The 27677-nt window shown below is 51.3% G+C and overlaps 1 protein-coding gene across 5 annotated transcripts in view; it reads right to left on the reverse strand.

The window, feature by feature from the left end:
• SLC38A9 (solute carrier family 38 member 9) overlaps nucleotides 1-24218 on the reverse strand; it is a 45377-nt gene extending 21159 nt beyond the window's left edge. The window contains exons 1-10 of one of the 5 annotated variants that reach the window (XM_024571969.4): nucleotides 23821-24218; nucleotides 23351-23427; nucleotides 22816-22892; nucleotides 19388-19507; nucleotides 6403-6535; nucleotides 5856-5977; nucleotides 5668-5731; nucleotides 5098-5191; nucleotides 3671-3841; nucleotides 1528-1587 (exon numbers count right to left, since the gene is read on the reverse strand). In XM_024571969.4, the coding sequence (XP_024427737.2) occupies nucleotides 1528-1587; nucleotides 3671-3841; nucleotides 5098-5191; nucleotides 5668-5731; nucleotides 5856-5977; nucleotides 6403-6535; nucleotides 19388-19500 (757 nt within the window). In that variant the 5' untranslated portion in view covers nucleotides 19501-19507; nucleotides 22816-22892; nucleotides 23351-23427; nucleotides 23821-24218. The other 4 variants (XM_024571968.4, XM_045204821.3, XM_045204822.2 and 1 more) reach the window with 4 other exon arrangements.
• Nucleotides 24219-27677: the final 3459 nt, after the last annotated feature.

The following is a 27677-nucleotide window of genomic DNA, read 5'->3' on the forward strand; positions in this document are numbered from 1 at the left end:
AAACTAACGCGAGTTTCTCTCGTGCAGTAATTCCAGTGCGACAAGCACAGGCAGTGGCAGTAAACTGGCTGAAAGACGAACCTGCTGCTCTTCGCCTGGGTTTCCACATCTCGGAGGTGTGGACACCAGCGCCTCCCTATGGAGGGGCTGCTGCAAGACGCTCGGAACACTGCCTGCCCTGCCGGCGGCCCACAAACGCCAGCTGCAGCCCTTCGCACGCACGGAGGAGGACTGCGCCCTGCTCCCACCGCGTGGCGCCCTGTGCAAAATCACCAGAAGAACCAAAAGGCGCTGGTGTCCGCATGCTCCGGCACTGCGCGGAGGGAGCTGGCTTTGCTGTTGCTGCGCTCCCCATCCACAGCGGTGCGACCAGGGCGCTCGGGCCCTCGCAGTGGGCTGCCACCCGCTGAAGGGACGCTATTAGATATGGACCAACTACTACCCCCAACTGAAGCCAGAATGGTGACAGAGAAAGGGCTTCTCTTTAACACAAGGCTGCCACTTGGTCCTGCGAAAATTCTGACATGAGGGACGTATTTTTAAAAATTACACTAAAATATCTTGGCACTGTGCAAAGATGTACGTGTGGGTGTCCACAGAAGTAACCGCTAGCACTTCACTCACTCGTCTTCCAGGAGAACAGTTAATCAGGGGCAAAGTGAGACGCTGCGTAACAGACACTGGAATGCACGCCCCGAGAGGAGAGACTTGCGCTGTCCCTGTGCCCCAGAGCCCGGAGCAGCCCCGACACACAGCAGGCTTAGCGGCTGTGTCGTGAGCCCTGTCCTTCAGTGATTCACTGCGCTTCTCCATCGAAATGGTGCCGAGTCGGTGTCTCTGAAACACCCCTGCCCACGAAAGCTTCAGGCAAAGGGCAAGGTTCACCGCAGAACTTTCCAGCGTAACTTAACAAGGTCACCTTAACTTTTACACTCACTTCCCCTGTGACTGCCTTACTGGATAAACCCGTGGGCCCCTGACGTTTATGTTTAATAGTTAAAGGAACTTTCCTAAAACATTAAGAATATTTTTTTGCCAAATCTTCAATTTATTTGTCCATATTTATTAATGTCTGCTCATTATTAGGAAATTAACTATTCTAAGGATACAGATTTGTGTGTCTTAAACATCGGTAACTAAAATAGTAACAGCCCAACACTGAGTTAAGAAACGGAGAACTCTGCTTCCGGGCCAAACCAATCAGCAGCGACAGAGGTTCTTGAAAACATGTACTGATTATTCACAGGTAAACATGCTTCTAGTAGACGTGAGCTGTAACAGTGACTGTATGATATGAACTAAGTGCTTTCTCGCTCACGTTAACACAGCCTTTGGTGGAGTTGCTCTTTTTCTTTTTTTTTTTAAACACACTGATTGCCAACCATTTAATAGGGGCCCGGTTAACGTAGTGATAATGATTTCGTGCTAACCACTGACCTAAGACAAAGTCAGAGGTTCGGCCGTGAGCCCTTTTCAAAGCAAGGTGAGGAAAACAACCAGGCTGAACTTCGAATCCAAACTACTCACCAGGGTTGCTGTCATTGGTGCGCAGCACGGCATCTGTGTCATTGATGTGATGGATAAAATCTAAAAATCAAGGAAAAAGACAGTTTGACACTGAACGGGAGATGCTAAACTGGCCGCTGCGGGAGTGTTTTATCTGTGACAACAGTTTAAGGTCCGCCGTGTGGCATCGCCAGTGTGTGCCCGAGCCCCCACTCCGCCTGTTAGCATGGGCCCGCCTGTTAGCATGGGCCCGCCTGCCGTGGCAGCTCCCTGCGCTCAGGGGAGCGCTTCCTTCAGCTTCGCACCCTGCTCCGGACGTTCGCACCTGGCGAGCATTTTGAAAAACCTACGCGGAGACAGAATTTAGTTCAAAGCCCCAGAATGAAGATAATGTGTGCATTCCCCCCCCCCCCTGCGCTCTCACTGACTTATGGAAGTACCGTTACAGCTTAGACCAAGTTCTAAAGTCTGTAAGAGGGGGAAACCAACCCTTACAATGGCCGAATTTATCTGGAAAATCTCTAAAGTTCATACAAAGTATAGTAACACTTTTCCAGACCAGGGCTGCATAGTGGTTACTGTCACGCGCTCTCAGTAGCTCTACAGGAAGCAGAAAAAAAGAGGCCCGTGTGATACCTGGACATTTATCGTTGGACGGCGAATGAGAGTGGGTGAAGGCTGTGTTTCCTGTGGGCCTGGCGGAACTTACTCCATTCTGTTTGACGGCAACCTTTACAACCGTAGTAACAACTAATAGAAGTGTTTGACTGAAACTAAACGAGACGTGAAGACGACGGACTAGCTGTAAGGCCGTACATTAGTAAACACGTGAACTCTCCCCCCCGTGGTACGCTGGTCAGGCTAGAACAGGAAGTGTAGTTCAGGCTCCAGTTTTTCCAGCGTCTCCAAGAGCTACTGGTGGTTTAAGGTCAGAACTTCGGCCTCATTCTGCAATTCCTGAAGCCAAGACTCACCTCAGGCGAGCAAACAGTGACATCTGGATGCCGGGTGCACTAGGTCGGACCGGTCTCCCCAAACCCACGTGCAGGAGGAGCCTGGACTGTGACCTCATTGGGAAACGGAGTCACTGCAGACTCAGTGCAGGCAGGACGAGGTCGGCCTGGGTGAGGGTGGCCCTCAGTTCAATGCCTGGCGTCCTCAGAGAGAACAGGGGGGTTTGGACACAGACGCGTGGAGGGAAAATGGTCCTGCGAAGACGGACGCAGAAACTGGGGTGACGGAGCCACCGGCCAAGGATGGCCAAGGATGGCACTTCGACTTTGCACTTCTAGGTCTCTGGGACCATGAGAGGGGAGCCGTTTCCCTTCTCATAAGCCAAACAGATGCCCTGCCTCAGCCAGGACAACACGAGGAAGAAAAACCCGAGGCCAGCAGCTCTTACGAGAGTAGGCAGAGGTTCTAAATAAAATATTAGCCCCATGCCTCCCACAAGAAGCGGGATCCAGTAAGAAATTTAAAAAATGTACATCATGACTAATAAATTAAAGTTTTCCCAGAATTTAAGAATGATTTAAACATTACGAAAGGTGTTCAATTTGCTATGTTAACAATCTGAAGGAGAAAACCTTAGATCATTTTAAGAGATGTGGATGACGTATGTGATAAAATCCAGCACACATTATAAAAAGGCTTAGGAAAACAATAGGCAGGAGCATCTTTAAATGAGCAAAGGTGCACCCATACCCCACGACAAGTCCCGTAAATAAGGTGCTCACCGCGAGAGCCCCATCACCCGGCCGTCCCCTAATCCAGGTCCCAGGGCTCTGAAAACGGGACTGTAGCCTGCTTCCCCAGGAGCCCACGCAGCACAGTCTCGAGTAACAAACACCAGTGAACGCCGAGTGCTGTTATACTAAAATTTTGTGATTACGATCGAAACAAGGCTTAAAATATCTGCTGGAACTTAGAAATGTTTAACATTAATTTGAGAAGTTGAAGGAATATTACTTATTCCCAAATTAGTTCTTGGAAATAAACATACACATTAAATCTGAGATCACAACCGTAGAAAACAAACCGAATTACGAACAGTGCTTCTAACTGTGCTTCTCCCAAGTCCAGCGTCGGAGTCTGGTGCTGAGACGTCACCGTAGTTACTGTGCCCAGAGGCACCTGTGTGAGAACGTACGCTGTGGGTACTTACTGAAAATAAACTCTCCGGTATTGAAAAGAAAGTTCGACATGAGCACCCAGTACACGATCATCGCTCCGATGAGAGACACCAGGGAGAAGAGGAGGCTGGACCACTGCCCGAAGGAGCCAAAGTAGAATCTGCAGACGTCGGGGTACTCCCAGGCTGCGGTGTCCACTGACGCTGGGGAAGCAGGAGAAAGCAGCAGGTTAGATGCCAATTTCATACTCCATTGTCCTAGTTTGTTTTCCCCGAATCAACCCAAACTCAGGTAAAGATGACAGGTGTTCCACCACCAGGCATTAGGACCACATTAGGAAACCGGAGAAACGGAGACCTTATAGAACAAACACGTAAAAAGAAATGCAGGTCAACGAAATCGTACAGATCCCTGGGAAACGGGTCACCGTACAATAAGAGCAAGTGGTAAAACCAGGGCCGGGCAAAATCGCCAGCAAAGGGACAGAAGCCGCCCCCCCGATAACGTTTGGGAATATTAACTAATGATATGGGAAACGTTCTCCTGAGTGATCCTGTTACCACACATGGCAATTTAGGGTTCACACGACTGAGTTTAAAAATCAAGTAACAGGGAAGTTAGAAGCCCGTGAAAGCAGAACCTGAGCGTTTACCCTTCTTCTGTCAGCTGACTCACAGAGGAAAAGGCGGCCGGTGTCAACATGCTCGTGGAGTACAGAAGCCGGTCACACGCCGACTGGGACACCTGACCAGAGCTAACGGACACGGGGCTCATGCCCGAGTCGCATGAAGAACTCAGCAGACCTGCAGGAGCACCAGGGACTGACCGGCGGGTGCCAAGGAAGGGACGTGGACAGATAAGTAAGAGGAAGCACACCCTGCTTCGGAGGGACAGAAGGAACTGGGACAAAGCCCGGCCTGGGGACTCACACTCGCTAAGATTCAACTCAATAATGTACGTCCATTTAGGTCCTAAATTACTTTAAAACAACCTGAGAAGGTATCCCCTGCTCCAGAACTTAGAGATGAGTCGAGGAAATGTGCTGGTGTAATTCTGAGAATTTACTACAAAGGACCATTGCTCACATTTTCCTACTTTTCTAGGTGTAATTTCTACTTCTAGGAGATTCCAACGTTGAGGCCTTTCAGTAGGAACAGGTCAAAACAGTCACCATTAACTGACCAAGAATCACAGACTTCTCAATTTAGCTCTCGCAAAGAACTTACTTTTAAAACATGACTTTTAAAATTGTCCTTATAAGGAAATGGGTGGCAAAGTGAGTGCATTCCGCAAAGAACTCCAGCCTCTCAGGATGTCTACGGCAGCCCCGCTCCGGTCAGCCAGACGCTGGGGGCTGGAGCAGCACGTCCCGGGGCACAAACAGAGAGCCGGCGCGCAGCAGGCTCCCTGCTGAAGGCGGCATGGGCGGCACCAAGCGCGTCCCCTGTGGCCAGCTCACCGATCATGGCGCGTGACTCCACCACCCTGTAGCAGCAGTACAGCGTCAGGAGGCCCATGAGCACGATCACACACACGCCCGTGGTGAATCCAGCCTGCGTGAGGACAGGAACACGGAAAACACGTGTCAGCGCTGGGACACACACATGTCATCCCGTGATGCTGCCCTAAGTTATCCCGGGGCAACGCGACACAGTTACGGTGAAACCATTGTATTCAGTGTAAAATTACACATGATCACCTGTTTTCTTTACAAAGTGACGTAGGCTTATTCAAACCTCTACTGTATGACTGTGCGTGTCCACAGGCTTCAGTTTTATATCCCACAGACGAGCGAAATCGGGGGGTTTGAATTTGGGGAGTGGGCATGCAGTGCAACATACAGACCGTGGACCACAGAAATGTCCACTCGAAACCTGCGTGACCCTCTAACCCGTGTCACTCCAATACATTTAATACAAATTAACAACAAACGCACCTCCAAGTCATTAAAAAACCCACCTCTCCTGTAAAACTCACAACGGGAAAAGGAAACAATCCCGGTGGAAATGACGCCGAACAGCTTCGTTACCTGTTTGATGCCCCACGGGACACTGAGGATCGACGTCCCCATCATGGTGTTCCAGATCATAAAGCTGAAAGCAGAGGCGCAGCGGCGGGTCAGGGAGGCGCGCTGCTCGCCGCAGCGCAGGGCCGGCAGATGCTTGGCAATCTGCACATGCGCGAGGTTCGGCCACGCCCCCCACGCAGCGCACTCACATGGTCACCACGCTGGCGTTCTTCCCGTGCCCGTCCGTGTAGCTCTGCAGTTTGTAGGCGGAGCCCAGGGGGCTGTACACGTAGCACTCCTCGGGGCCCGGGACCACATGGTCCGGGGCGAGCTGGCGGACAGAGACAGAAGCGTGAGAGCCGGGACACGCGCACCACAGGGTGTTTTCTGTGCATGGGGCCCTGGCGCCAGACCCATTTCTGAATGTCACGAGCAAACAATAGTAGGCATCCCTGAGAAACAAATGCAGCCCTCCTTTAAGTGTAGGAGAGACCCGAAGAGCGAGAATGGAAGGACCCTATGCAATGGACTGTTCCTCTGAAATGAGAACGAATTTCTGGAATATGCCTCTGTCAAGGCAGTTTTCCCTCCAGGTTTGGGAGGAAGGAGGCAGGAGTGCCAGCAAAGATGGGCCGGGCCGAGGGCCAGTTCAAGAACCAGTGGTCACTGGACAACTGCGAGGGGCTGGTGTAGGCTCTGTCCTTCGCGGCCCCTTCCCACTGAACCTCAGACAACGGGCAGCGCCGGGCCCCTTACCAGAGCCTTGTCCGCAGGGGCGGTGAGCCGGCTGTAGTACTGAATCCTCTTGTTCATGGCAGAGGCCTGGTCGCTGACCCGCGGAATGACGTCATCCGCACCGACGATGTTTGTGGGCTCTATGCAGAAAGGCCTGGAGAAGGGAACACACGCTTGACAAAGGACACTCAGCCAGGAATCCTGGAAGTCGGCCACTGAGGAAAGTAACTTCTTGTCCTCCACCGAGACGGACGCACCACGGGAAGACGTTCACTCCACACGTGGGAAAGAAAAGGGCACAAAAGAAGTGTTATCGGATCCACAGAGTAACGCTCTTGTGTCGTGTACTGTTACTCTAAACAGACTGATTTTTAAACTTAAGAAAGTTAGCAACAGCGGGACAGAACAGAGAGCGCTTCAATTGGTTGTTAAAAAGAAATAATACGGCAGCTGCCAGTTTTCAGCAGTGACGCTCAGACGCAGCTTTGACTGTTCTCTCGAAGAGCTTTTGGCACCAAATCAGAGAAATTACAGACCAATGTCCCCGTGCTAAGGAGTCTGTCCTCCTTCTTTCTGGCCTGAAGCTACTTCCGATGACAAGGAGACCTCCTGTTTCTGGGCTTGTGCACTGAGGACCAGCCCTCGCACCCGTGTCCCTTGTGAGACTTACCCCGAGGACTGTCACGTGGGACGCCAAGGCCCCGTGATGTCTCCTTCAGGCCACGGTGCACTGTTCTTGGAACTCACCGACAGACCCGGCGTGCTACCTGTGTGCTTCCTTCCCACAACACGTCCCAACCTAAGGACTAGGGCGGGTTCTGCCTTTCAACTGTCATCTCGGCTCGGTCACTAACCCCCTCAGTGCCTCGCCAAAACGCCCTCCATCTGCTCTCTAGGCTTCCAGTGGTCAGTCCCCTTGTCCGAAAGGGACAGGCCGGCAGAGGTGCGTGGAAGGACCGCACCCTTCTGCGGATCCTCGGGTGCCCTGCAGTCACAAATGGTTCTGCACCCCACGTGGCCTGCGACTAGCCATCTCCGGTTATACACAGACCCAAACAAGGACGGGGAGGAAGGTCGCTGGTTTCTTCTCCACACGTGACATTTGTTAGGGTGGGGCCACCATTTCTGGAGACACCGTTAATCTAATCCTGTGGGAAGCACTTGAAAAACCAAATGACTAAAACTTTAGTTTCTGCTCTTGCAACTCTGTGCCACTGGAGAAATGGTCGGATAGATGTTAAAGTAATTGTCTCTGTAGCTAGCTTACAGAATCTTCGAACCTTTCTTTTACTATTTACTCTCCGCCACAGCACTTATGGGGGGGGGAGGGCACGCGCTGTCTCGTTTGACTCGACCCATGTCCGAGGAAAGCCCCTAGGGGAGCACAGACGTGGGGACAGAGCCAGACACAACGTGCCCCCTAAACACGCGTACAAGTGCTCGATTAACCATGTGGTGTAACTAGACCTCAAGGGGAGCCCGTGAACACGAACGGGCGGAACGCAGCACCCCGACTCCTGAGCTGGGGGGCCTGCGACGAACCCTGCAGTTCTACACGATCCCCACCTCCTTGTGACACTTAGTCGTGCTGAAAGCGATGCCGCATACTTGTGTCCAGGAGAGAGTGTGATCACACTTGGGGGGCCACCCTCGCCAGGGCTTCGCCTTCCTGCTGTGCAGCGATGACACCCCACGAAGCTCAGGAGGCAGTTACAGCCCTAGCGCCCCCATGAGGCCGAGACGGAGGCGGATCCTGGGCTACGGAAAGGACGAAGGAGTGTGACAGGGACAGAAAGAGACGGACTTTCTACCTGTCACTCGTTAGTTAGTCTGAAAACTCAGTGGCGCTGCTCTCCAGCTCTAAGGGGCCGGGGCTGGGGGCCAGGGGCCAGGGGCCGGGGGCCGGGGGCCAGGGCAGGTCCTGCAGCGGCAGGCCTCCGACAGGGCACGGGCCGTGCCGGGTGTGTGGGCTCGGCTGTCTGAGAGCAGGACGTTTTTCTTTCCCGACAGTTTTCTCCGAGATGCTGAGCGCTGTTCAAACAAACGCTGGGAATCTTTTCAAAACAGATTCCTCTGAAAAACACACGACTCAGCATATTTTCACTGAATCTCTAGAAACATGCTTAAAGCTTCATCTGAGAGAGCTATACGTAAATCGTACTTGTAAACTTCAGTTTAGGTGGATGTGAAAACACTTATAGACTTAACAGGACGACACCAAGAACGACGTTCAGAATAGAAGGCTCCGCACGTGGGCTCTGTCCTCCGAGCAGCCCCCCCAACCCCCCCCCCCCCCCCCCCCCCCCGCCCCGGGGCCAGGCCCTGCCGTCGCTGCTTCCTGGTGACCTGCAGCCCGAAGGCCCCGCGCTGAAAATAAACCACAGCCCTTGTGGAGTTCTATTTGCCTCACAGTATAAATGCTTATGGGCATGCTGCAGAAAAAATGCTTTTAACATTCAGCAAAAGTTTTTAAATGTTTTAAAACATGATTCAAAACCCCCACATTTTCACTTAATATACTTATAAACAAAGAAACCTTATTCCTACCCAAAGCCTTTTCTAGGTTCCACTGCTTAAATTCCTTAACATTTTCTGGCTTTTCCGCCGGTCCCCACCCCTCCACGGACCAGCTCTGCTCCTCTGAAGTTCAACAACAACTCCATTCTCTCACGAAGGTCCATGCGCAGCACGAAGACCCTTGACTTAACACTGTTCTTCTCTTCACATACCTGAGGGCCGAAGCACCCAAACACCTGCCAGATTGGGTAGTTTGTTAAAAAAAAAAAAGAATGAGAAGGGAATCAGGTATTCAAAAAATTTCATGCAAATAAACATTCAAAATAATGAGCCCACTGTGCTTGATGCCGCTTCCTTGGCAGCACCGTGCGTCTGCGGGCAGCTTCCAGCACAGAGGACAGAAAAGAAGTTAATCGAGCCATTGTGCCGGACACTGCGTGCTGCAGGAAAACCACTGCTGACCCCGGCCTCGCTGCTGGCTCTGGGCTCTCGCCCCGGTGCCCACACCGCATCCTCTCGCAAACCTGCTTGGTACCCGGGCCTGACTCTCGGCCTCCGGGGCCGGCCCGCCCCAGGCCCTCCTCTTTCCGTGGGGGTTCATTAAGTCCCACTAGCGCTCAAATCCCTTGAGCGCCAACCAAGTAGGAAGCGTTGCCCTGAACACTTGCTGAGGGCAGGAGTCTGATCTGCCGGAGGGGTAGGTGGGTGAGCAGTTCCCATCCTGAGAGCGAGCACCAGTGAGGCAGCGCCAGTGCCGAGTGGCCACTAGGGGAGGAGCAGCGAGGCTGTGTGGGGCCTGCAGGGGTTCATCCGGCCTGTGACTGCAAATACGGCCTGTTGCGCAGGCCGCCAGCACCCAAACCATGCCCTGCAGCCTGAATTCCCGAGTCCCGACCCCACTGCCCCCCGACAGCAGGGGTGACGAGAGAAAATGTGGCAACGATGAGAAAATGTGCTTCGGGTCGACTTCGGAGGCGCCCAGGAACTGGGAGGCGGCACAGAGAGCTGCCGCTGCGCGTCTCTCAGGCCCCGTGCCAGCACCCGCATCGACGGGATCATCAAAACCTGCTCTGCTACTTCCACGCTCAGGGACCACGCTGATGACAGACTAGGGGGCGCTGCTTCCAGCCTCTCCGTAGGCTCCACGTGCTAAAACTCCTTGGAGGACACGTGGCGGAGGGGGTGCCCCACGTAGCAAACGGCGCACAAAACGAGGAGCAGCTCTTCTCGGAACGTCAGGTCGTGCGCGTCCTCAAGCCCAGGAGAGGCTGTCTCCGGGAGCGGGGCGACGGGGTCGGGGGCGTGGGCGGGGCGGCCGGCCAGAAGCCTGTCTGCACGGGGTTCTGGAGAAAACACCCACGTGGCCCGTGTAAGTAATGCCCGCCCGGAGTCGTCTGCGAGAACGCGCGAGACGAACGGAGTGGTGGCTGAAGGGGCCAGCGCAGACGCCGCCAGGGCCACTGTCTGGGAGCCCAACCGCAGGAGGGTGGCCGCGAAGCGCAGGTGCCCGTGGAGTCAATGGCAGCGACCGCCGCAGTGCCACGCAGACGACACTCACCGCGCGGAAACGGAAGTCACCCAGGGCGCAGGCAGCACGACCGCACTCCCGCGGCCTGCACGGCAGGTGGGACGAACCGGTGCCCAGGCGACGCCGACAGTGAACCAGTCTGAGAAGCACGGAGCAACCGCACGCCACCTGGAGCGCCAGTGCCTGGGGAGGGGAGGTTTGCTGGAGCGCAGGGGGGAGCTGGGGGGGCTGCCACTTCCAGCCTTGGTGTTGGGGGGGGGGTCGGCTTCATAATTATTTAAAAACTACACATGTAATAGGCCCTCCTCTGTCCATGTGGTACAGACCACATGTGATACAATTTAAAAATATCTGTAACACGCTCTTCCACGTGGAGTCATGAGGTCAAGAGGGACCCAACACCTTGTGTGGGGCACAGAAGTTTGCTCCTCGTCTTGTGGCAAAACACCACCACGACTGGTCCAACTCAAACACGAAGCACCTGCTTTTCCTGCACAGACAGACACCTGCTTCAGACTCGTGACCCGTCTATGGCGACATGGCGTCAGCAGGGTGCGGGGGTGGGGGGGTACACGGCAGGAATTCAAAGGCCCTGCATTCCTGGTCTACCTCCCTTCAAGGCGAAGATGATACTTCAACAACAACTGAGAAAGTAGCTGCTTTTTAAAAAGTCACGTTATACAAAGAATATTCTGATAATGGATGCTGAGAAGTGTTTCCACTGTTAACGTAGTTTTATGGCTGAAAATGACATCTGTCACGAACAAAAACTCATCTGCAATCTTATACATGTGGATTAAAATTTCTCTAACGTAGAAAAACTTCCAAACAAGGACTGTAAATAGTGGTCTTTAAGGCTATTATTAAACATAAAAAAAGTCAAGGTAATAATTGTAATAATGAAGCAAATGACACCACTAGTATCTTGCTATTTATTCCATGTAACGCAAGTATTGTTAGCAGTATTTTCACTAAAACATGTTTCAAAATCAGTGAAATTAAACATTCAACATATTTCAAATATGGAAATTTGCAAACATTATATAGCATCAAATAAAACATTAATTTATAAAAACATAAACACTAAAAAGTTGTAACTCTAATGTAAATTATTAGGTGTGACTGTACGTAATGCTTTTTCCTCCAGCACGTCCTTCTGCCCAGGGGAACCTGCTAACTGGCCCCTCTGAAGGAACTGGGCCAGGATGAGGGGCAGTTAGCAGGGCCTTGGGAAAGCACTCGGTGGCCCCCCCTCCCCCCGGCCAGGGCAGCTCTCCTGGGAGCTACTGTGACTTCTCGCCCAGTTAACCTGGAAGGAAGGGCGGTGCTGCCCCTGGATCCCTCCCCTCCCCCAGCAGAGAGCTCAGCCACCTTCCAGAACGTGCTCTCTGAATCACTGCTGGTTCTTTCCTTCTCCTGGGGGGGGGTGGGGGGGTGGGGTGTGTGTGTGTGTGTGTGTGTGTGTGTGTGTGTGTGTGTGTGTGTCGGGAGTAACTGCCGGAACTGGGCAGTGAAGTCAGGCTAGGAAGAAGACAGGACTGCAGAACAGGAGACATGGAGGGATAAGCCAAGAAAGGTGATCGGAGCTGCTGGTCATCTCCAAATTTGCAGTATCGAACAAACAAAACCATCAGGATTCTGGACTTGGAAACCAGCGCAGGGTACTTGAATATACACACCTGCCCTGCAATCACTAAGCGTAAGGACTGAGTGGTATCAGGGAGGTGGAAATTTACCAGGCAAGTCCACCCAAAACTTGGGCCTAATTGTTGAATGAGACGAAGTGGATTCAAAGCAGTTTGAATTACTGAGTGGCAAACTGCTGCCTGACTTTCAAAAATAAACAAAGCGTATCCAGTTGTTACTGGTAGTGTTACAAAGTGAAAGCAAAAGTTGTAATGTACCACTAACGAGTAAAAGGTAATTTTATCAAGATTGATTTTATATCTTGTAATTCTAAAGTTCTCATTTTCATGTTTTATAATGTACACAGAAGTACATGTACGTCATTTGCAAATGCATACCCCCGTACACACACACACGCAGGATTTTAAGACTGCTACTATTACTTTTTAACTGTAAGAGTCGTATGATAAAGAAAGCAAATGCTGGTAAACGCCTGGTTTAGGATTATGGGTTCTTACTATACAAGGCTGAGCTCCTACCTAGTTGCTGGTAAACATCTTCATCGACAACATATAGACAAAGAACTCGACTTGAGTATTGATTCTCGGGCCCATTCATCTCAATTAAGTACAGATTCTTGCTAAGGATGAATGTCAGGCTCTTTTAATGCAATTTTTGCTTTCAAATTTTGTTTTGCAAAAAATCCATAAATTGTTTTAATTCTACTGTCATGAAAACAAATCATCTCTACTTTTATGGCTACAAAATGACCAGTAACAGAAATGCAAGAAATGCAGCAGTTGCTTCGTTTTTACTAAAAGCATCATGGAAACCCCAGGAACATTTCCACTGGATTAAGATTCCAGAAGCACCTTCCGCAAACAGGAACTAACAGGCCTGCAGTTTTTCTCCGGGTCGGGTCGGTGGACAGAAACAGTCCCCCCCCCCCCCCCACAGGACTGTCACCTCACCAGGAAAAGCCACACCCGATGGGACAGGCTGAGGGACAGTCAACAAAGATTAGGAATGTGGGAGACTCCCCGAGAGGGCCCGGTTCTCCAAGCAGCTCCTCCCTATCCACTTCACGAGAATGCCAAAATCCATCACAGACTGTCTCAATTAACTTCAATAAGGCAAGTTCAGATTATTAATTTAATATGTTGAAATAAGGAGCTTGTCTTTATTAATAATTAAGTTATTAATTGCCTGAAATGCCATGCCAATTATTACTCTCTCACGCAAATCTATCACAAGAATTTCTGGAAAAAATAAAATTTCCAGTTTCATAACCTAACTATTCCCCACTTAAAAAAATAGCAAGAAAGAACAATGGAAGGCCAGCATTTTAACTAAAATTTCCTTTCCTTAAAAACTGGAAAGGTAATGAAAAAGGTAAAGAATTCAGCAACATGCAGAGAGAGATCTTGTTTTTACTATACACATGCAATTCTTCAAATGCATACTAAAATTGCCTTCTTATCCAAATTCAGTTACACAGAAATTGAACACACACACACACACACACACACGAACAAAACTCATCTGTACACAGATCACCAGGAAACACAGCCTCTTTGTGATTCATCTTCCGTAACCTCAGGCGGCCGCAGACCGCTCCCCTGTGGCCCCCAGAGAGGCCAGGACAGCGCTTTGCCCCGGGAAGGCTCTCTCGAGGAAGGGCCCATACAAAGCCATCTCTCAGGTGGCAAACACCCCAGCACGGGGCGGATGGGTAGGTGCACACGACCGCAGACCAACCCCAGAGTAAGAGAACAGACAGATGGACGAAGGCAGGAGTCCGAGGTGAAACCTCGCCCTGAACTGGGTCCAGTCAGACGACTTTCACTGACGAACAGCTAATATTTGCAGTGGTCGGTGATCGACTCTTACGTTCGGTTACCGTGGTTTTTAGCTCCAGAATTTCCATTTGCTTCTTTTTTATCCAACGAGCATTTTCCATGAATTTGTTCTTTATTATGTTTCTAGCCAGTGCCAAGATTCTCGACCCAATTCTAGTGTCCTTGAACGTGGTAGCGCTTTAAAAGCCTATTTCTGATAGCTCTGCTATCTGGACCCCCGCTGGTCTCTGCTGCACGTGGCACCTCTTACGTTCTCACCGAGCCTTGCACCTCGCAGAGCCTCCCCTTGCACCTCGCCATGTTTGGTGCGGTGTCTGACACTGCACTTAAGGAACTGCAGCGAGGACCTGCGACTCGAGAGAGTGCAGGGTCCCGATGGGCCGGAAGTCAGACCCCACCCTGTCACAGTCACATAGATGCGAATCTCACACACACACACACAGACAGAGTCCCGAGCATCTCCAAGTCCAGGGCCGGCGCTGTCTCCTCTAAGTGTTTAGCAAAGAGGGTTGCACTGGGGAAATCAACGGTGGCAAGTGGTGAGAGGAGAGGTCTGAAGAGGGAGATGAAGAGACGGAGGAGAGGGCAGACAGCAGGAGGAGCAGGAGGAGGAAGAGGAAGAGGAGGAGCAGGAGGAGGAGGAGGAGAGGGAAGGGTGCAGGGGGCAGACCACCAGCAGCTGGCCAGCAGCTGCAGGGCGCTAATCATGGTCGAGGCCCTCATCCCTTCCACTTAACATGGACAGCGAGTTCCTCAGAACGTGGTTCTTGCTGCTCTGGAACGGGCCCTCCTGGAGAAGGGACCTTCCTGTCTCTGCTGCGGATCCCTGTGAGTCCCAATTACGGAACCGCAGGCCCCAGCGAGCACCTCCAGTCACTCCCAGGGGGCTGGGGTTTCCCTGGTGTGTTAACAATAAACTCGCTTTGCTTTGTCCCTCCCTCTCTCTCTCTCTCCCCCCAGAACCAGAACGAGCCAACCGCTGTTCAAGGGCCGCATCCCCGACAAAGGGCCCCAGAACAGATGTGCCCGCCAGCAGCCACTCTGAAACCTACGGGGGGTGGGGGGGGCGCAGTACACGCCACGGGTCTGAGGGGTGCCGGGAGCTGCTTACATGAAGCGTCCACCTCCACCCCCTGGGCAGCCAGAGCCCTTAAAGTTACCATGAGGAAAACCTCACTTTTAGGTTCGCCTTCTGTATTTCTGTAATTCTCCCCATTAAAAGGTAAACAGCCACAGAAAGGGATGGACAGATTATTCGCCACAGCAGCCCTAACCGGGGCAGGGCAGACAAGCACTGGGGACTGAGGTGGTGGGGGGGGGGTTGGCTTACAGAGCACTGCTGGAGGGACCCCCGCAGTGAGCTCCCACCCTGGGGGCGCTGGGCATGGGGAGAGGGGCTGGAAAGCCCGGGAAAACAGAAGAAGAGTGGAATTAGAACAACCTGGAAAGGCCAGCCTGAAAACAGACCCCTTCAGAGCTGGGTTTCGGGCTGGCTGGCATGGGTACTCCCGGAGCAGCACGCGGTCTGAGCGACCCTGAACGCCACCTCTATCCGTGCTTCCTGGGACACGGGAAAAGGTTCCCTCGGAACAGCAGGTGCAGCAGAGGGATCTCTACCCCGTCCGTCCTCACCCTCCCAGCACCGTGAAAGACTGATGGGGGGGCCGCTGTGCAGAGGGACAGGGACTCTCGTAGTTGGCAAAAGTCCCCATGATCCGAATGATGAGGACAAGCCCCTCCCTCCACAGTGACAGTCTGGCCAGGACCAGTCCCACCAAGAAGATGAGCAGACCCTCTTCTTTCACTTGAGGTGACAGGGTGTGGGCTGCCCCCGGGGCACAGACAGAGTAAACTGGGAGCCAGACCGTATGCAGGCAGGAGGCAGGCCGGGAGCTCGAGCACCAGACGCTGTCTTCCCTGCTGTTAAAACCATCGAACAGGCCCCAGCGAGGCCCTGCTGCTCAGCCCCACGGGGTGAGCCAGCGTCCTACCCACCACTGTGTTTCCGCCTCCCCCAGGACGGCCACCTTCAGCCAGTCCCTCCGGAGTGACCAGGTCACAACGGGGACATCATCTGCCTGTAGAGCCCCGATTTCCTCCGGAGGAAGGCCACCTGTCTGCCTGAAACAACCTGCTCTCTCACCGTCACTTCCTCGCCTTGTCCCCTTCCCAGAGATAGATACAGGCCTCCCCTGGGCTCCTGCCGTGGGCCAGACGGGATGTGGCCTCTGGTGTCCAGCCGGTCAGACCTTCACTTCACCACCTGGGGTCTGAGCTGAAGGCAGTCTTCCCAAGTGAGGTCGTACGCAGGATGCTTTTAGGTGGCCCAGGACGAACGCGCTTTTAACGGTCTGGAGTTTACGGCCGTGCACGTTAGAAAAAAGTGCAGGTGATACTCCAGGAAGGACTCACAAACACGTGGCGATGAGGCTACATGAACCCTGACTTCTAAAAGTAAATAACTAAAAACCACATTAAAATGTAGTAACTTGCGGGCAGTAAAGGGATGTCACCAAAGTCACAGGGTCACTCTGAAATAACCGAAGTTTTCGTCTCCGCTGGGTCTTCTAACGGAAGATAAATTCTCCTGAATGTGTCTGACTTTTATTTACGTATGTAAAGTGAAGTAACTCAAATCTCAATAGAAGTAACAATGTTTAAGGTACTCCTTTTTCCTTTACCAGATAATAGTTTGTTTTCAACATAAATTATTTCACAGACAAATTAGCACTCAATACTGCTAAGTCCGTACAAATACCTGCCTTACCTAGGTAGTTACCCCGCGATTGGAAACAGCTGACTCCCTCTCATTTTGACAAGTTTCATTATAGAAAATGTATCTCCTCTCAATCTCCACGGTTGAACAAACTCTCCGAGCACTGTTCGAGCTCCTGCCAACTGACCGCAGTGGAATGGCCTGTGCTGGCCTCTGTTCCATTGTCACAGGGGCCAATTATTTATCACGGAATTTGGAGGTTTCGGAGAAATCCTGGGCATCCAGTCAGCCTTCGTTACTAGTTCTGGTGGCCACGGGTATTGGAACACAGGTGAAAACTACAAGATTCATTTCCTTAGCCTTTCTGACGGCCACCGCACAGGACGACGACACATTTCTCACGTGATAAACTGCACACGGCCACCCCTGGCTGCACGGAAGACTGAAAAATTAAGTCCGGTCATGAGCCATAGAACTACATTTCGGTCAACCACAGACTGCCCGTACAACAACGGTCCCAAGAGATTACGACGGAGGAAAGACTCCTGTCACCGGGTAACAGCCCGGCGGCCACCACCCCGTGGTGCAGAAAAAGGTGCTGCCAGGCGACCAGTCTAGGAGCGACAGAGTGGGCCGCCCAGCCTGCGTGGGCAGGAGGCTAGGTGGCCCAGGTCTGCGTACGGGCAGGGGGACATCGCACAAAGAGGACGCCCAGTGACAGGTTTCTCACAGGGAGGCCCCGGTGGTCAGCGACACAGGACTGTGTCTGGGAAACCGAGAGGGTCTCGAAGCCAGCTCGGACCAGTCCCCCTTCACCGCCCAGACGGTGCCTGCCTGCGGCCCTTAACAAAGGCAGGGCTCTGTGGGCCAGGAATGGGGGGGGTCACTGACTGCCTGCCGGGCATGTACCGGGCAGGGCCCCTCCCCTCCCAGCGCAGCCCGGGGCTTCTCTCTGAGGGGCTGCCACTCCCGCAGGCTCCCGTCCACTGCCACGGAGCCACCGCCACCTGCTGTACCACGTTGACTCTATCCACTTCTTTTCTCCCCAAACGGAGGTGTACTGCACACGGCTCTGCACTTCGCTTCTTCACTGGGCAAAGGAAGTCGAAGGCGTGTTCCACTCGGGTATGTATTAAAGCCTCTTCCTACCCTTTAATGGGTGGAACTATTCCATTGTATCAACAGGCCATAATTTATTTATCTAGTTCTGCAGGAAAAGACATTTTTTTCAATCTTCACTATTATTAAAAATACTGCATTGACCAACATTGGGAATTAATGGTTTGAAGAGAATCTGCTGGGCCAGCTGAACTTTGGAACTGGCTGCTGGCATTTGGGGGGATCACATTAAATTCATAAATTTTACATTCACACTGTAAAGAGCAGGACATTTTCATTCTCGTTTTCCCACTGAGAGCAGAACACGCCTTTTTGTTATGCGTCACGCGTTACGAGTTCTAGCACTGTGCACATGTCGGAACATTTCTCAGCGAATGGACGCATCTCACAGCCCCAGACGCCTGCTCATCACTGTGAGCCGGTAACCACTCCCTGTGGCCCCTCGGAGGAATGCCTCCCTGCACCTGTCAGGGGTCAAGACGTTTGCTGACCATTTGCACAAGAAATAGAGCCTCGGTGTTGTTAGGTAGCCTTCGGTGACACCTTCTGGTAAGATTGGGAAAGCGCAAGCATCGAAACTCTAAAAGTGTCGGTGACTCCAAAGAAAATTCTTTCCAGAGATGCTACGTTATCAGTGCTCTTAATGGGACAGAGGACAATTTTGTATGAGGGAAACACACCGATTTTGATGACTCCAAAAAGTGATTCAGAAGAATCACAGTAGTAATATCCTCACTGATATACTGTTTCTACTTTCATTTTCATAGTTGCACAAAAGATAAACAACACAATAAAATACCAAGTCAGTCCCAGAGTTCCTCAGTCAATAAAAAACTAACAACAAAAAACTAAGTCTAAGAGAATGTTGCATCGGTCATACTGGGAGCTGTTTACCGCAGAGCGGCATCTGCATCTGTATCTGTATGTCTGTATCTGCATCTGTGTGTCTGTATCTGCATCTGTGTATCATCCATATACAGTGCAACTTACAGTCAGAGTCTCGGGTTTGAGGAAATACTCTCATCTTACTTTAGGCCCCTCAGGGGTCTTTCAAAGTTTCTCTCGTACAGATCCTGCACATTCTTAAGGCTATCCCTACGAATTTTTTCTGTTCTTCCATTATGCTTTCTCATCAGGATGCTACTTATTTTTCCTATTTTGTAAACAGCCACCTTACTGAATCTTCTTACTATTTATAACAACTTTCCAGTGTACCTTTGGGGTTTCCCAAGTGTGCGATGGAACAAATGTTCAACTCAAATCGTAAGCTATGTGCTGGATTTGAGCGCAGCGCAGCCGGGACTGGGTACTGCTCTCACTGCTCCCTCCTTGGCATCTCACACATTACCGTGCATGAAGCAGGCAATCGGGTCGTATTTGTTAAGTGAATTATGTAAATGCATCTGACTTCACAAAACTAACCACCCCCCACAGAGATGCTCAGTTCAGTCGAAAAGTCAAATACAAATGAGGAAACAGCATTCGTATTGATTCTCTCCCACTACAAACATACAGACCCTACAAGAAACTGGACATTTTGTAATTATATAAGTTACGTATGTTTGGTTATGATTAGCTCTATTTTAGTAATGGAAAACCCCAATTATGAAATAAGTGGTAGTGACTTATTTCATAACTTACCTTTTGGATCTTAGATCTGATGAATCGAACTGGATGTTCATAGGTCCAGGATATATTTCGTGGTCTGCCTCGGGGCTGAGGAGATGCCTGGAGTCGCTATCCATACCTGCCATTCTTCTCCTGTAGAAATCAGAGAAGACAGATAATTTAGTTTTTACTCCTAACAAATAATACATTTGCATGCATAAGAAACTGGAAAAACACAGGAATTTGTGGAAGATATCTCAATGCAGCATGTGCCCCAAACACTTATTTTACCAGAAACTTGCTAAGTTGAAACGAAGTTACTGCTTATTTTCAGCTTAATAAAAGTGAGTGGACCAATCCATTTCCAGTAATAAAACAGATTACAGTCTTGGGACCCATTGTTCTGCAGGAAAAAAAAACCCAAAATACTGGCTAAAATATCATAAACACTTTTTGGAAAGTTCAAAACTAGCGAGAAAAGTCAGGCCATTTTCAGGACAAGTTAAGGAGCCCAGGGAGGCACCCGGCTTCGGGGAGCTGCTCCTGCACTGAGGGTGTTTGCTGTCCCGGGAGAAACGGGGCTGAGGTCTTCGAGGCCTCGTGAAGTGTGAGGGAAGCACGAGGCAAAGCCCGGAGTCACTCAGAGTGAGGAATGACTGCGGCAGGAAGTCACCCCCTCGCTGTCCCTGCCGCAATGGGGCTGGGCCGACACACAGCTCTGTCCGGCTTCAGCATCCCACTAGGGGCTAACGAGAAGTAAAACTGCTTCACTTCCCCACAAGGGACCCGAAGACAGGCTTCCTTGACATCGAGCACAGCGAGTGTGCGTGCGAGTGTGCATGTGAGTGTGCGTGGCCTGTGCACACGTGGCGGGGGACAGTATACGCCGCAAACTGCGCCCCAGGTGTGTGTGCAGGTGCCCAAAGGACACTCAGAGGCTTCCAGGTACCCGGCAGAATGTGAACCTTTTCTGTGAGGACTCACTTCAGCCCAGGTCCAAAGAAGGGTAGCTGAGGGTCTGTCAAGGACAATGAGTAGCACACAGTCAAAAGTAACCTGAAGAAATAGGTCCCGTTAGCGAGCGCCAGAAGAAACAGCAGCGGAAAGTGACCCACGAGGACTCGAACTGGAGGAACCATCAGAACAGAATTACAAAACAACGCGCTTCCTATGTTTAGACAAATAAAGAAAAAGGGCACACTTCCCAAAACTGACTTAGCATGTTTGAAAAGGACCAGAGTGAATTTTTAGGCCAAGATTTTAAAAAAAAATACAGAGCCAAAACGTAAAACTCAATAAATGGGTTTAGAAGTTGACAAGAAAATGAAGGAACTGAGAGATTAAATCAGAAGAAATTATCCAGAAGTGGCAGACAGGGGGAAAGACAGAAAGCGTGGCAGCGGCTGGGAGATGCTGAGACACAGCGAGAGGGTCCGACATGCATGTGATTGGAGAACCTGAGAGCAGCCAGCGGAGGCAACATTGGAGGAGATAGTACTGAGAAATTTCCAGAACTCGTAAAAGATCATCTGCAGACTCAAGAAGTGTAACGAGTCCAAGCAGAATTAATAAGCAATATGTTACAGGGTTGGGGAAAAAGGAATGAAAATTCCAGGCCAAAGAGAAACACCGTCAAGTGCAGGCCTTGGAATTAAGGTATCCGAAGGGCCTCGTATTGTCCAGAATGATTGTGACATGTGGCGCGTGCTGCGATTTCAAAGGCAACTACCACCATAAAAGAAAACAGTGTATACCTGAAAATCTAGTAGGGGGAAAGGAGAACAGTAAAAATTAATTGGTCTAAAAAAGGGCAAGAAAGGAGAAAAAGAAAACGTAAAAGAGGTAGGACATGAAACGGAAAGCACAGAGTAGATAAGACCCTCCATTCTTTCCTAGGCCCGGCTGATCAGGCCACCTTCCTCATCACCACACAGAGGCTGCTCTTGCCAGGTCTCCGGTGGCCTCCAGATGGGCAAGCCCCGGGCAGGGTGGGTGCTCGAGCTTTAACTTACTGGTCCGATCTGAAACATTTGCTACAATGGATTACTCTCCCCCTTAGCAGACTAGATTCACTAGGTCTCTGGGTTGTCGCTACACCTCTCTGGTCCCTCCTTCTCCTCTGTCTCTTTCACTCTTTGTGCCTCATCTCCCAGACTTCTTAAAACAGCAGAGTCCCGTGGCTCAGTCTTGGTCCTCTTCTCTACTTACCTCATGTGCCACTCAGAGGAAGTTTCAGTGGCCAGGACGGAAGACCAAACCAGCCCCAACTTTCCCTGAGGCCAAAGCCTATCCCAGGCCAAGGCCCTAGCCCTCCTCAACTCTGTGAAGGCTGGGAGAGGTGAGGAAGCTGCCGGAGAAAGGTCTGAAGTTGGCAGAGGTGGGTCATGAGGTTTAAGGAAATGCCGTCTCCCTAACAGAAGAGCACAAGGTGAAGCAGCAAGTGCTGATGTAGATGCGGCAGCTAGTCCTCCAGAAGATCTAGCCGAGTGGTCCACGAAAGTGGCTGAACAACAGACTTTCTGTGCAGATGCAGTAGCCTTTTACCGGAGGAAGATGCCCTCTAGGACCTTCCTAGCCACGGAGGAGAAGGAAGTGCCTGGCCTCAAAGCTTCAAAAGACAGGCCGACACTCTTGTGAGGGGCTAATGCAGCTGCTGACTTCGACTTTCATGAAGCCAGCGCTTATTTTCCATTCTAAAAAGCCCCCAGGCCCTGGAGAACACGCTCAGTCTACTCTGTCATAAAGCCTGTGCTTTATGAATGGAACGGCAAAGCCTGCTGACAGCACATCGGTGCGCAGCACGGTTTACTGAATATTTTAAGGCCACCCTTGAGACCTACTACTCAGAAAAAAAGGTTCCTTTCAAAATGACTGTTCATTGATGAGGCATCCGGCCACCCGAGAGCAAGCTCTGATGGATATGGGCAGCGAGACCAACGCTGCTTTCATGCTAACACCACGTCCACTCCACAGCCCGCGGAGCAAGGCACAATCCCAGTGTCTAAGTCTTACTGTTCAAGAAACACGCTTTGTAAGGCTAGAGCTGCCACAGACTGTGACTCCTCTGATGGATCCAGGCACAGAAAACAAGACCGTCTGGAAAGAACTCACCACCCCACATGCCAGTAACCACATTTGTGATTCCTGGGAAGAGGTGAAAATATCACATTAACAGGAGTTTGGAAGCAGTTGATTGCAACCCTCAGGAGTGCTCTGCGGGTTCACCACTTCCCTGGGGGAAGCAACTGCAGACCTGGTGGAGATGGCAAGAGAGCCGGAACTGGAAGTGGGGCCTGAAGACGGGACCGAATGGCTGCCGTCTCCTGACAAAACTTTAACGGGTGAGGGGCTGCTTCGTATGGATGAGCGGAGACAGTGGATTCTTGAGATGGAATCTCCTCCTGGTGAAGATGCTGTGAAGACCGTTGAAATGACAACAAAGGACTTAGGATGTCACATACACTTAGCCGAGGAAGCCGCAGCAGGGTGCCAGAGGGCCGACTCCAATTATCCGAGAAGTTCTATTGTTGGTGAAATGCTTAAAGACAAAACAAACAGCATCATATAGTACAGACAAATTTTTTGTGAAAGGAGTCGATCCGTGTGGCAAACGTCACGTGTCTTGAGAACTGTCACAGCCACCCCCACCTTGAGCAACCACCATCCAGAGCTGTCAGCGTGGAGGCAAAAAGACATTGTCCGCTGAAAGCTCAGAAGACGGGGAGCATTTTTAGCAATAAAGTATTTTCAACTAGGATATGTCCATTTGTTAGGCGTAATGCTATTACACACTCAATAGGCTACGGTGTGCACAGGGAAACCAAAGAAGTCATGTGGCTTGCTTTACTGCGGTGGTCTTACTTGGGACCACAGTACCCCCATGGTCTCATAGTACCCCCAGGGTCAAGGTATTCTCAGGCTAAGACGCCAAGCCGCCCACCTAGGGGGAACACTCAGTCTCCCTGCCGAGCCCAAACAAACCTGGGGAAGACCTACCTGTCTGGCCTCACTCCACCTGCAGCCCTAGATCGGGCACCAAGGAGCTTCCTCCCGTCCAGCTCTGCGGCTCTACTCTGCTGGGATAGAGAAGGACGCTCCTATTCCCGCACCCCCAGATCTCCTGCAGCCCCTCGTCTCGGCCAGTGTGCATCTAAGGTAACCTGGCCCTCCCTGAGCCTCTGGCGGACACCCACTCCCACTGCCCCTCCCAGACTTGCTCACACTCGCGGTCCCGGAGCCGCGCTCGCCCCACTCCGCAGCGATCTCCGCCCGGCTCTGGCCTCATCGCTCCCCCAAGAAGCCAATGTTCCACGCGCGTCCCCAGAACTTCCCCGACTGACAGCCAGCGCCCCCCCGCCGGCTCAGGGGTACCGCCCGCTCTGCCGTTCCGCCGGCTCAGCTCTTCCACCGCTTCCCCTCCGCCCCCTCCCGCGACGCGGGTTGCAAGACCGGGGAATATGCTCTACCTGATCGGGCCAAGCCCTCAGTCTCCAGAGCGAGGGAGGAGATTGGGAACCCTTCCCAGATCCTGGGAACCTGGGGCAGCCCGGCTTTGCGTACCGTGAGCAGGAAGTGGCCACGGCCTGGCCGCGGGGGCCGTCGGGGAATCGAGTTAGGAGAGCGCTGGGCCGCGCTGCGGACTACAACTCCCAGAAGCCCCTGCGACGGCAGCAGGTCCCGGGGGGCGGAGCCCCCGCCCCCGGCTCTGGCGGGGACCGCGGTACAGGTGCTCACGGGTCTCAGCGTCTGCCGCGCACTGGCGCCCGTGTCACATTCCTGCCGCTGAGGCTCCAAGGCTTCTCCGAGGAAGGATGCCCGCGCTGGCAGTCCTTACAGCCCGGAGGCCACGTGACTTCCGTGCTCCGTGGCCCCAGCTTTCCGGTGATGTTCTGCGCTCTGGCACGTGCTGCTTGAACTCTGCACAGGAGGGAAGCCCGTGTGGAGAAAACTGTTAGGTCAGCACTCTTCCCCGCTAGACACTGTGTCCTTTTTACCCTCTTAAATGTGTGGCCAACTTCATGTCTACACCGGACATGTTCAACCTTTTCTATCTCATGGCGCCCATAAGCTTCTTAAATTCTACCGCATGCCAAAAATATATTTTATGCCCATCTGACAGAAAAAGAATAGGTATAATTTTGATTCATTCACACCCAACAGGCTGTGGCTGTGTTGGGTGTTGTCATTTTTATTTGACAGTGTAAGGGGAAAGTCAGTGCCCCTGGCCAAATAGCCCGGGATTGCATGTTTTAAAAATTCTTGTGGCACACGGGTTGAAAAATCCCTGCTCTAGGCTAAAAGAGACGTTCCGGAGGATTTCAGCACCCTCTTCCCATCCCTAGGCATTTCTACGAAGCTACCTCAAGTAAACATAGAATCTGAGTAAAATCAGCAAGCTCGTTATAAAAAGTCAGCTCCAGGTGAGTCCTCTGAAGAGAGTATGGAAACTTGCCCAAGTCCGTCTTCCATAGGATGCCAGTGGTCTTTTTTTAAACAAAACAGCCAGAAACCCCCGACGATGTCCTGTCGTGTGACAAAGAACCCAAGCAACACATGCAGATGAAACAGCGAATGTTGAGTGCCAGGCCTTTTACCTGCATTATTTGGTCTTCACCACGATTCTGGAAGTGTCTCTTATTCCTGTTTGCAGATGAGGAAACAGTCCCAGGGACTGTAAGTGATTTGCCCAAGGCCAAACAACTATTACGAGGCAGGTGAGCCGGCACAACCGAGTCCGGGCAGAGACGGGGATGGGACTGTAACTGTGCTTTTATTACTGTCAGAGGCCAGCCGTCCGTCTGAGAAGGTGGCGGGTTCAAACCCCGACGCCCACCTCCCTTGAGCTCTCAGAGGCAGGTTTACATCAGGGGACGGTGGGGTCTGGGAGGGAAATTCCTGGGGGACACGGACCTGCTGTTTCTCTTGGGCAGAGGCGGAGGGGGACCGACAGGGGAGGCTGCAGCCCCTTCCCCAGCTCGCCCCCTTTGCTCGTGTCATCTCTCTGTTTGCATCAGCTCCCCTCTCTCCTCCCGACACCCGTGGCTCGTGGCCAGGGAGGCTAAGCGCTCTCCGGTCGGGGGGAGAGGCGTAAACCAGCCGCGCTCCAGTGCCCTGGGTCAGGGGAGGTGAGGGCTTGCGGTCACCAGCGGGCCCTGAGTTGCTCGAGTGGTTTGGCCTTGTTTCCCGCTCTCATCTCAGTTTCCCCGTTCCACTCGCCCAGGAATTTTCCCAGTTTCTTCCTCCCCTGTCTCATAAGGAGTGTGAACGGTCCTGACTTCCCATGGTTTGAGTTACGACGGTTTGACTTTGCACTGGTGTGAAAGTGCTAACTTTCAGTGGACACTATACTTCAGTCTTGAATGTTGGTCTTTTCCAGGCTACCGACAGGCGGTGCAACACTCTCCCGTGCGGCAGCGCGACCACGAGGGTGAACCGCCAATACGCTGCAGGGTATCCATCGTGTTAGCCGGGTGTGCTCACCTGTGGGTTAATGTAGGTGTTCTGGACACGTGTGAGGCAGGCCAGGCTTAGCCATGATGTTTGGTAGGTCCTCCTCCCAGAAACAAGGCCAAAAGAGTGGTGGGGCAGGTGACAATTCCCCCTGTTACAATCCCCACTGTTACATGGGTTCTTACTTTATTCAATGTGTTACATAATCCATGAGCATCGTTGTACTTTGATGTTTAAAGTGTCCCCGATTGGCTTGGGGGAGCCCATTCAGTTGGTTCCTTGGTGCTTTGATCATTTGGGGAAGCTTTCTTGCTTTTTTTATATGAGCTGATGTTTCAGGCTGGTCCTGTATATTTCTGGCCCCCGACTGCATGGTATCTGTTTTCCCCCCAAGGACGCTGGTTTCTCGTAGTGGGAAATGGTGTTTAGAGACCCCAGTCTGGGTGCCAGCGTGCCCATTGCTAATGGGTGGGTATTGTTTCTAGGCTTTCTTCAGTGGGCAGAGTTGGGAAATCCTTTTTTTTTTTTTTAAAGGAGATATATCATTAGTTCATACTGATATTTTCAATTCAAATTTAGGAATATAGGGTTATTTCTTCACCTCTTTGTTTTCTATTTCAATCTCTTTTCTCTCACAAAAGCATTAACTATATACTATTCTATTGCTAACAGTACAATTCATTTATTTCTTGTAGTTCTTTTTGCGTTATAATATATCCTACTGGGAACCTATGGTCAAATTACCGTATTTTAAATCACTTGAAATAACTCTTCTCTGTGTGGTTAATCCATTAATTTAATACATATTTATTTATGCGTATTTGTTAATTTTTTGCTTTAAATTTTAAGATTGCATTTTAGATTTTGATTTCGTTTTGTGATTTTGCATAACAATCACATGGGTTCACAATCAAATCCACTCAGAGAAGTCTAGCGCACATTCTCACCCGTCTCAGCCTGTTCCCTCTTTCCTTTCTCCTAGATAGGCATTTAATACATTTTGGTTTATCTGTCTACTTAAAGAATATAATAAGCGAATGTAAGCTAGCATGCCAGACTGTGCCCCTGGCTCTTTCCCAGTAATATTTCCTCGTGCTCACCCCATACCTGCACGTGAGGTAATCTTCTTGCCTTTGCACAGCTGCACAGCAAGCCGAAGCGGAGTAGAACATGCCACCCCAGCACAGGGTATGAATTAAAGGTGCTTGGGAAACAGCAGAGCAAGGACACTCTGACCCTCCTCTGTCCCCTGGAACTCCTGAGATAAATCTCCCATGTGAGCGGTAGCCCCCGCCCTGCCCCTGACACCCAGAGGGCAGAAGGCATCCTTATCACAAGATAGGGACTTCAGGGCTCGGAAGGCTGTATATGGACAAACATTGCTACTTCTTCACCAAGGTAGCAACTCAAGACCGAACCGTTTTGTTTTGTCAATTCTTCATGAATTTATGGTTTCTCTATGTAAAAGGTTTAAAAACTTCCTGCTTTGGTCACTTTTTAAGTCTCATATTTTTATGGGGCTCCTGCATGTACAAAATTCAATTTCTCTCCTGTTAATCTGTCTTATGTCAATTTAGCTGTCTTAAATCAGTCAGACAACCTAGAGCAAGGGTACATTTTTTTTACCCTACAACTCCGTGGGTGGATGTCTTTTGGCCTGGAGCAGGGCCTAACATCCAGAACTGTGTCTGGTGGCCTTTGTTGTCTGGAATAACTTGCCCAAGTTCACGTGGTTAATAAATGGACAACCAGAGACCACCAATGCCGACTTTCCAGCCAACTGCTAGTGATTGCTTCCTCCATTCCCGTTTGGAAGCTGTGACTCTTCCATCTTCAGAAGCGTAGACAAGAAGAGACTCATCGCTCTTCATCA

This window comes from Desmodus rotundus, chromosome 1, assembly GCF_022682495.2.
Source record: "Desmodus rotundus isolate HL8 chromosome 1, HLdesRot8A.1, whole genome shotgun sequence".
Taxonomy (NCBI): Eukaryota; Metazoa; Chordata; class Mammalia; order Chiroptera; family Phyllostomidae; genus Desmodus; species Desmodus rotundus.